This window comes from Pituophis catenifer, unplaced genomic scaffold, assembly GCF_029215685.1.
Source record: "Pituophis catenifer annectens isolate HBS135680 unplaced genomic scaffold, rPitCat1.0.hap2 SCAF_15, whole genome shotgun sequence".
NCBI lineage: Eukaryota > Metazoa > Chordata > Lepidosauria > Squamata > Colubridae > Pituophis > Pituophis catenifer.
Window position 1 is genome coordinate 19,791,632 of NW_027256895.1, and position 10,410 is coordinate 19,802,041.

At 38.3% G+C, this 10,410-nt stretch overlaps 1 protein-coding gene across 1 annotated transcript; it reads right to left on the reverse strand.

Moving 5' to 3' along the window:
- Positions 1-478: 478 nt before the first annotated feature.
- On the reverse strand, positions 479-6,354 carry LOC139324978 (vomeronasal type-2 receptor 26-like). The gene is made up of 5 exons (XM_070954763.1): positions 6,319-6,354; positions 4,131-4,982; positions 2,094-2,321; positions 1,457-1,583; positions 479-1,377 (listed from the first exon to the last, which is right to left on the reverse strand). The coding sequence occupies exons 1-5, from the start codon at positions 6,352-6,354 to the stop codon at positions 479-481; spliced, it is 2,142 nt and encodes a 713-aa protein (XP_070810864.1).
- Between the last annotated feature and the right edge of the window lie 4,056 nt (positions 6,355-10,410).

Here is a 10,410-nt window from a genome sequence, read left to right on the forward strand (position 1 = left end):
TTCTTGTGGCTAGTTGCTCTGTTGTGCAGTGCTCTATAGCATTGTTTTGAGGGTAAGAGTTGAAATAGTTTATGTCCAGGATGTGAGGGGTCCGTAAATATTTTCACAGCCCTCTTTTTGACTCGTGCAGTATACAGGTCCTCAATGGAAGGCAGGTTGGTAGTAATTTCTGCAGTTCTAATTATCCTGTGAAATCTGTGTCTGTCTTCTTGGGTTACAGAACCAAATGAGACAGTTATAGAGGTGCAGATGACAGACTCAATAATTCCTCTCTAGAAGTGGATCAGCAGTTCCTTGGCCAGTTTGAGCTTTCTCAACAGGGACCTCCCTCTGTCTGATTGCTTTAGAAAAAAAATCATAGACCTTCCCTGTTTAAACAAATTTGTATTTGTATTTAACCACACTTCTTTTTACAAATTCAGTGGGGAAGTTCTCCAACATGTACATATAAAGAATATCAGGCAAACAGAAAGATTTTTTAAAACTTCCTTTTCATGAGCTGATGTTTATCATTCAGCTCAGGTCTCATCACAATGATAAAACACTTGGGAAAAAAGATGCACACCAATAAGCCAGCACTGGAGGAGATCATGGAGAAGATCTCCACAGCCAATGTATATTTTCCCCTAGTGCTTAGATAGGTTGGAATAAAACACAACCAAACACTGCAGAAGACCAACATGCTGAAGGTGATGAATTTGGCTTCATTGAAACTGTCAGGTAAATTCCTAGCTAGAAAAGCAGCAGAGAAGCTAAGCAGAGCAAGAAAACCCATAAAGCCCAAAACACAATAAAACATGACAGAGTCTTCATTGCACTCCAAGATGACTTCTTCAGAAATTGACTGTGCATCAAAATCTGGGTATGGTGGGGACATTATGAGCCATACAGCACAAACACATATTTGAATAAGGGAGCAGGATAGAAGAATGAAACTGACGATTCTTCCCCCAACCCATTTCCTCAATCTGGAACCAGGTTTGGTGGCCATGAATGCTAAAACCACAACAAATGTTTTGGCCAAGACACAAGAAACTGCCACAGAAAAGATGAGGCCAAAAGCTGGTTGTCGAAAGAGACACACAATCGTATTGGGTCTCCCAACAAATAGAAACACACAAAGGAAAGAGAGGAGAAGAGAAAGTAGGAGTGTATAAGTGAGATTCCGGTTGTTGGCTTTGACAATGGGAGTGTGCTTGTGTTTCATGAAGACTGTTATTATCCAAGTTGTCATTAAAGAAAAGAAAAGAGAAAGAACAGTCAGACTGATCCCTAAGGGTTCTTCATAGGACAAAAAGATGATCCGCTTTGGAATGCACATATTTTTTCCAGGATTTGGGTATTGATCTTCTGGACATGGAGAGCAGTCATCTACATCTGAAAAAAAATGCAGGTGAATTGATATAGGAAATTACATAGTGTTGGCTTAATCCCAGTATATTTGGAAATTTCGTACCCTTCTCCTTTGTTATTTTCCCCTCTGGACATAGGTGACAATCATAGCAACAAAACAACTTTCCTTCTTTCTTGACCTTGCTGTGTCCTGTCTCACAAGGATCATTACACAAAGATAAAGGTAATGCCTATCAATGAATGGAGAAGAACTTTTAAGATACAGCGAGGAAAGGAAATGCTTGGAGAGATACTGTTAGTACGGAATCAATAGATGAAAAATATAGATGGATAGCAGGATGACATAACTTTAGATGTAATTTCTCTGAAATAATAATTAATTAAATATCTACAATTATTGTATTTATGGCCTTCGATACCATCATCACTGCTCTTCAAAGACAATTTCTGTGCTACGTAGTTAAAGTTGGTTTTCTCAACTTCTGAATTTTGAAATCAGGAAACTGATGAAATCTGGCAGGTTTTACTTCAAAAACATAAAAATCATCGTCCATAATTAACGGAGGGCCAGTAAAGAATTCAATATTCAACAGCAATTGCTAAAAAAGTAAATAATTCTTACTGGTATCTTTCCTTTTCCAGAAAATTTGTACCTAGGTTAGACAGAGATGATATTGTGACACTTTCATCAATAAAGATATTTAAATGAAGGCAGATAAATCTGGATTCAAAAAACTAACCTGATTAAAGCCTACTGGCCATGTGATGGAATCTACAGAAATATTGAAGAAGTTCTGTGCTGGAGCTGTGGGATCTATCACTCCAACTTTGACCCTAAGAAAAGATTGGTTTGGGAATGTGATCCAACTGATAAGATCAAATCCACCAATGAATTCTCCATTTTTATCAAAGGAGATCTTTTCACCAACACTATTGTTGAATCTGACACTTCTCAGAAAAGAATGAACCTGAAACACAGGCAATCAGAGGGGAACAAACCAAGGGAGGGAGAAATTATTCATATATTCAAAACATACATATGAATATCTCTTTAAACAAAGAAAATATGAACACTTTATTTTATTTTATTTTGATATTTGTATCAAACAAATAACATAACAATAATTCTAAAACAGAGGTAGAGGTAACATATCAGACTACTGAAATAAAATTAATATAAAATTGAAAAATAAACAACCAGCAAAAAAATAAAATTAAGCTCTGTAGTTTAATTTCAAAGCTACTTAAGCCAGATCACTTCCAATAAATATATAACAAATACTAGGATGCATACAACTACTATGTAATTTTCCTAATTTCACTTGCTAGCAAGATTATACCCAAAATCCTACAAGCTAGGCTTCAGCAGTAGGTGAAGAGAGAAGGACCAGCAGTACAAATTGTGTTTTGAATAGGCAGAGGAACTGGGGATCAAATTGGCAACATTTGCTGGATTGTGGAGAAAGCAACGTAGTTCAAGAAAACCATTACTTCTGCTTTATTGATTATACTAAAGCCTTTGATTATGTTGATCACAACAATCTATGGCAAGTTCTTAAAGTGTTGGGAGTACCAGACCACCATAACTGTAACCTGAGAAGGCTAATGTCAGTTCCCCCTGATTCATCTGTGAACCTTACAGCTTCCTGCCGTCAAAGGCCGGAAGAGGTGGGGAGGAGGGAAGGGCAATAAAGATGTGTGGGTGTATGTGATGGGAAATCGGGAAGGGGAATGACAGGTGATAAAGACCAGAGCAGCCAGATCTTGTTTGTACCAGCATCCCAAGGCCAATCCTGAGAAATATGTGGATTATCTGCAAACATCTCAGCATTCTCAAAACATCTTGGTGAGCTCTGGTTGGCTGGAAAAGGAATGGTCACAGAGGTGGGGGGAAGAATGAGATATGGGTGAACCTTTTTTTGTATTTTGCAAGCATGGGAGAATTCAGAGCTGGCTTCACATTACAGCAACCAGCAACTTTAGTAGAAGAACTCTTTGCTTTAGCCAAATGGAGTTGATGGTCTTTCTTTCCTAAAAGATTAGATTGGGGCAGGTCTGGCACTTGCATGCCAGCCAAGAAGCAACAGTTAGAACCAGACATGTAAAAACTGACCGGTTCAAAATATGGTAATAAGTACAAAAAGGCTATATATTGTCACCTTGCTTATTTAAATTATATGCAAAGTACATCGTGTGAAATGTCTGGCTGGATGAATCGCAAGCGAGAACTAGGATTGCTGGTAGAAATATCAACAACCTCAGATATGCAGATGATATCACTTTAATATCATGTGGAAGTATAATCACCTCCTTCCATTTATTTATAGACTGAATTTATGGAATGATAAGGAAGTAGCTTCCCAGGATGGGAAGTAAAAGTTAATTCAGATTGGATATTTTGTTTGTGAGAAAGAGGAGGAAAATAATTCACAGAGTAAATTGCAGATACAGATAGTAAAGTGCTCAGATTGACAAGATTTTATCTATAGGTGTAAAACAAGAAGAAATCAGCTTAGAAGAATTACTAACTGTCATTCTTGGTTTTGGGCTTGACAGGAGGTTAATTTCATGGAGAGAAAAATATTCTAAGAAATTTTGTAGAATGCCATTTAAAGTTTTAATATCAGCATATGAATGTTTTGATTAGTTAATCCATTATTCTCACTTTTGGATTTTCAGACATCAATATCCCTGGAGAATACTGTTTGCTAGAGTTCATGGACACATGTTGCAACTACAGATATGGTGGTTTCTCACTACCCTGGTAACAGACTTACCTGCCACCACACTTGATTGTGAAAATGTTTCCTTCTTTCTTTCATCATTGTTGTTTCTCTAGATTTGGATAGAGAGAGAGATTGCAAAGCATGTGCCACAGCATAGACTGCATTGTAAATATTGTAACTCTGGCCACTCATGCTTGTTTCAAACACAGATGTAGGAAGGGTTTCAAGCTTCTCCTGTCCAGTACACTTTTTCTCAGACACCTCCATTTTTGAGTTTGAGAAGAAACAGCTGAATGCCTGTTCCCAGAAATCTTTCCGAAAATGATCATTTTGATTGTTCTTTGGACTTAGAATTTGAAGAAATTCCTGAAAGTTTTGGACTTCTTTTGTGTGTACTGCAAAGGATAAAGCACCTTGTAGGAAATGGATATCCCAAGATTTATGAACGGAAGTTGAAGTATAATCTATCTGAGCTGTAATAAGCCAAATCTTTTTCTTCCTTGGTATATTCTCCACTTCTGAAAACTGGAGGAAAGTTCTCAGACCTGCTAAGGACTGAATTTCACCATATAAGATTATCACATTGGCTGTGCTCTTCATGAGAACATGGTATATATGTAATCCTTCGCTTATGGTATCAGTAAAATCACTGTAAAAAGCTACATTTGGGAACTCTGCTACGAATTCAACGCAGATGCCATGCTCAGAAAAAGTGGGGAGTACCTCCTGGAGAAATTTCTCTCCTTTTTCATCCTTTACTATGAGAATTCCAATCCAGATCCATCTAAAGTACAGCAATAACTGCAGGAGGCCCTTACGTTGGTGGGATTCATTCGGAAACATTTGTTGGAAGAAAACTGCTTGAGTCTCTTTATCCATGACTGGAGCAGAGCCATAGGTCAACTACAGAAAGATAAACATATGCAATTGCAAAATTCTCTGTGAGCCTCTGAAAATGTATATATTTATTTGAGTCCTTGGGTGTCTTTGACCTTATATACTGAAATTATGCAACTAGTTGTGTTTATTAGGAAATATAAACCAAGATGTCACACTTGAGGTATCAGTAAATACATTTTTCTGGAAATAGTCTGATTGTCAACATTTCAAATCTGAACTTTAGTTCAATGTCTGAAATTGGGGTGAGTGAAGCCATTCCTCCTAGAAGAATGAAATATTTTGAGAAATATTTAAAAAAAGGCAGAATAAAAGATTTCCCCTAAAAGAGAAATACAAAATCTTAAGGGAGACAGAAACTCAGAGCTTCGGCTCCCTGCCCAACCAGATATTTGGTGCCCATTGAGAAGGACTGCGCCAACCTATCTACAAAACAAAAAATCTTAAACTCCAGGGTGATGGGATTACAATCTTGCTTACTGTTGCCTTCTGGCAGAAGATACCGAATAATTATAACTCCGACCTCACGTTTTCTGAATAGTTTTTATCCCAGAGCTATAATTGAACTCAACAATGAACTAAAGGGCCATTATCAGTGAACTGTTGGACAGCATTACTTGGTCTGTTGTGTAGATGTTTGGGTGGTTGAGGGGTGGGGAAGTTGTGGTGGGTGGGAGTGTGTTTGGAGATTGTTATGTGTGTTGGTCATGGTCTTTGGGTGTTATGTGAATTTCGTTGTATGGGTATACTATGTATACATGTAAAATGACAATAAAGTTATACCTATACTTATTAAGACATGACTCTCCATGACATAAGAGGATTATCTAGCAGCAGAGCACACCACATTACAAATTAACCTGGGGAGATTGCATCATCCTTCAGGCTTTAACCAAACTTCTCAGACAACCTACAGGGTTAGCTATGACCCCTACAACAGACAATAGAATACATGTTCTTGCACGGGAACAGGAAGCTGAAGGGCAAGGCCCAGGAGAAGGTATAAATAACTCTCATTCTCAACTCCATGTGGCCAGCTGTCCAGAACCACCCATGTGCTTCTGTTTCACCCTCTTTCCAATCAGCCTCCATGTTTCCAACGTCTTCCACCCAGCTTGGAACTGAACTAGATAGATATTTCTTCCAACAGGGGAATGTTTTCCTGTGTCAAATATCCCCACCGTCTGTTCAGAGTTACAATTGTTCATGCTGCTATTCTGATCCTATCAAGCAAAAAGTAATATCTACTTATCCAAAAGGTCTCTCCTTTTTACAGAGAGAAGCATATAGATGTTTGTGGAGCTATGGCAGAATGATAATGTTTATCTACAGCAAATCTAACCTGAGGAACTTTGTAGATGGACAGCACAGTTGCCATGTGAAGAGAGATATCAGGTGCCCCAATGGCTGCAGCCAAGGTATTTGTGATCCCACACTTGTAGTTAGGGATGAATTTGCCCTGAGTGAAAGGCAGAAGCATTGAGACAAAGTAAGTCCAGCTTGGACTAAAATTGCTGTTAAAAATGTGGAAGCCCAGCGTGATGTTGGGTAAGATCTGTGGATTTTCATTGATCTCCTTTACAGTAAACACTAAAGCCAGGATATGCTGGTAATTCTGAAAAATTATTCTGTAAAACAGAATTAAAAACAGCACATTAAGAAAGATCTGCTTCACATTATGGCACTTACAATTCTTTCGTACAACCCGTTTTGTGGAATGTGTGAAATAATTCTTATTTCTATGTTTCTGTACGTGAGAATGGCCCACTATCAAAACTGCAGCTTTAAAGAATGGCTTAAATGCAAATGGAAATTGCTACATTTTGATACCAGAAATAAAGAATGGGAAAACATATCATGGGAAATATGTGCTTTCCCTTCCTTAATGGTAGTAACAGCTTGATAAATTAAGCCATACATACCTGTATATTAATAGATATTTAGATGTGATTTGTTATAAATGGAAGTTTGATCTCTATTTTAACAATTTCAACTTTACCTGGAAACTGAAATAAAATATAACTTTACATAAAATAAACCTAGGCATCCTATTTTAGATGTTTCTATCAGACATTTTTGCCATTAGAGCAAAATATTTCAAGCATCATGTGATTTACCAGCAAGGTTCAGAGCTTGACAATAAATTAATGATATACTTACAGAAGTCCATCTTGAAATCCCTGAGAAGGATCTTGACTGAAATCAATGGGATCAGAATATGTTGAGAATACAGAAATAATGCCAGCAATATTAATGTCTCCAAGCTGATGATAGGTGTGCTGAATAGGAAGAGGCTTCCGAAAGTCACATTGAAGGCTAGGATTCTTGCACGTCACTTCAGGCAATACTATTATCAGTAACTCCAATACTAACATCTTCCATGGGTGTCTTCTTTCTGTGTACAAATGCCTCTATCTGTTCCAAGATCTTTGAAGTAGACCAGACAGATCTGACTCCTGGAGATGTTTTTCAGACAAAACTAGGGAGTGCAACATACTAACAAATCAGCTCACAGAGCTTTGGGACTCCCAGCCATGAGTTAGAATTGGATGGGGACACTAAGTACTAAATTGACACTAAAATTCAGTCCCATATGATTTGGAAGAGACAAACTGGCTAATTCCATAATGATAGTGAGACAGTCACATATGTGAACAACTTCAAAACATGTGAGGACTTGTAGGGACAGGAACACATGAAAAACAACACAAAAAATAAAATCATTAGATCCATAAAGAGAAATAGAGATGTAAATATATGTATGTGTAAAGGCATTACTATAATTCTGTTCTATTCTATTCTGTTCTATTCTATTCTATTTTTCTCCTGTCCTGTCCTGTCCTTCCTATCCTATCCTATCCTATCCTATCCTATCCTATCCTATCCTATCCTATCCTATCCATACTTACACTACACCACACCACATTCTCTACCCCACTGCACTCCAACTCTGGTCCAACTAAGAGAACCTTCAATTTTTTTCATTCATGAGTTCAGGATGAGACTGAAGAAAATATCCTATAGGTTCAATATAAAGGAAAAAAAGGACACAGGTTTGCATCATACAGACATCGAGGTGGGGAAAGATATAAATTCCAATTTCTCACAATCCATTAGACTACAAAATATTGAACCAGTCAAGATCAAACTACTGGCAGTTGGCAGAATTAGACTCTAGTACTACATTCTAATCACTGTGCCACCACAGTTCAACAAGGCCTCACTTAATGATTGCACCACTTAATAATGAATGTTGGGATCCCAACCGTGTTTTTATTTGCAGGCTACCTGAAGTTTTAGATCATGTTGACAAATGTCTCAGCTCACCACTAGAGGGCAGGGAAAGGGCCACAAAATCTGTCTTCTTCAAAGCCAGAAAGAAAGTTTGCAGGTTTGGAGAGGGGAGGCTGAGGGGGAGAAACAAGTGAATAAAAGCAAATTTGCAAGACATTATAACAAAACAATCCCCAATTTATGTTCTGGTCCCTGCAATTTTGTAGATCAGATTTCTTGGGTTGGTTGACAGTTCCTATAACATTCACAGCAATCATAGTTCCTTTAACACCTAGCAAGGAAGAAATGCACACAAAGGTTATCAATCAAACTTTATTTTATGTCTATTTATTTAGAAGCATGTATATGGTGTCTACACCCCAGACTTTAAACTTCTCAACAAGTACCCCAAAAGAAACAAAGACGTTGGACATTGGTGGAAGACCATAAGAAAACATTCTGGAGGCATATTTGGAAAATTAAAATGAAGGATGGCTGGAGTTTTATGGTTTTGTTTTGATGCTATAACGGAAAAACAATCATGCTAAGTAGAACTTGAGTGGGGTTATTTACTTATTTATTTATTTATCAAATTTATATAGCCACCCATCTCACTTGCATGTGATTCTGGGAAATGTACATAATTGAAACACATCAGATCATCAATATAATTAATTGATGAGTATTAATGCATAAATAGGAGGAGGAAATAGTATGAGGTATATTTGCCATCTTGAGTTTGAAAAATATAACTATGAGATCTGAATCAATTAAGTAATAATAATGGGACAGTGAGGAAGATGCACTGAAGTTAACATATCAGGAAGGCCTAATGAGTACTGGAGAGACAAAATTGGCCTGCAAGAAAAAACAAAGGAAAAACTACATAGAGACATGGAAAGACAAAGCATTGCATGACCACTGCATTAAAACAAATAGCAGGGAAACAGATAATAGCAAGACTCCTAGCAGGAAAGTTGAAGAAAGAGGTAGAAGTGCTAATTCTGGCTGCACAAAACCAAACCTTAAGAACAAATGCATTCAAAGCCAGAATTGAGAGGACAGCAACAAATAGCAAATGTCACCTCTGCAAGGAAGCTGAAGAAATGGGGGATCACCTGGCAAGAAGATTGCACAGATTGACCACAAACAACAGCTTGGCAAAGTAGCAACAATGGTGCATTGGGAACATCTTCAAGGAATATCATTTGCCTGCAAGCAAGAACTGTTGGGATGAATGGTGGGTTTTAAATTATTTTACTACTGGTTCTGTGGGTGTGGCTTGGTGGGCATGGCATGGCTTGGTGGGCGTGGCTTGGTGGGCGTGACAGGGGAAGGATACTGCAAAATTCCCATTCCCTCCCCACTCCTGGGAAAGGTTACTTCAAAATCCCCATTCCCTCCCCACCCCACTAATCTGCTCTGGGAAGGAATCAAACTCCCACTTCTTCATTTCCCCAAATAAAATATTACTCATAAGAAAAGGCTGCCAGAAAAGCAAGGAAAAATCAATCTGCTAACAAAGGAACCTGCCTGAGGCTCATTCCACATTCCTGCCAGCTGCATAAAGGAAACTTTGTAAGAAGAAAAAAGCTACCAGTGCTTAGAGATAATAGAAAATGGAAACTGGATGTTTGGCTCCATTTGCAAGCAAGCAGAAAACTCATTCAAGACAGGATATTTCACAATGGAAATCGCCCAAACCCTTTTAGAAACACAAAGCCCATGTTGCACAAACACCAAAACTTCAAAAACATAGAACCATATAAGAATCCCTCCTCTTATCTAGTTTGTTGTCCAGCTGACCCAGAAACAAACTGCTGAATGTCGCTTTGCTTCTGCAAGTAAAAACCTCCTTCCAGCAGCTGCTTCTTGGCTTGTCAATTTAAAGTGATGGCACCTTTCTTCTTCTTCCTCCTCCTCCTCCTCCTCCTCCTCTTCCTCCTCCTCCTCCTCCTCCTCCTCCTCCTCCTCCTCCTCCTCCTCCTCCTCCTCCTCCTCCTCCTCCTCCTCCTCCTCTTCTTCTTCTTCTTCTTCTTCTTCTTCTTCTTCTTCTTCTTCTTCTTCTTCTTCTTCTTCTTCTTCTTCTTCTACTTCTTCTTCTTCTTCTTCATCGTCTTCGTCTTCTTCTTCGTCTTCGCCAAACAATCTCACCGCTGAA

Coding starts and splice junctions, on each gene's coding strand:
- LOC139324978 (XM_070954763.1), bottom strand. CDS start 6,354: ATGGCAACTGTGCTGTCCATCTACAAAGTTCCTCAG. Junction 4,983..6,318: donor CCATCTACAAAGTTCCTCAG/GTTAGATTTGCT, acceptor ATCTTTCTGTAG/TTGACCTATGGCTCTGCTCC. Junction 2,322..4,130: donor ACAATCAAGTGTGGTGGCAG/GTAAGTCTGTTA, acceptor CCTGTGTTTCAG/GTTCATTCTTTTCTGAGAAG.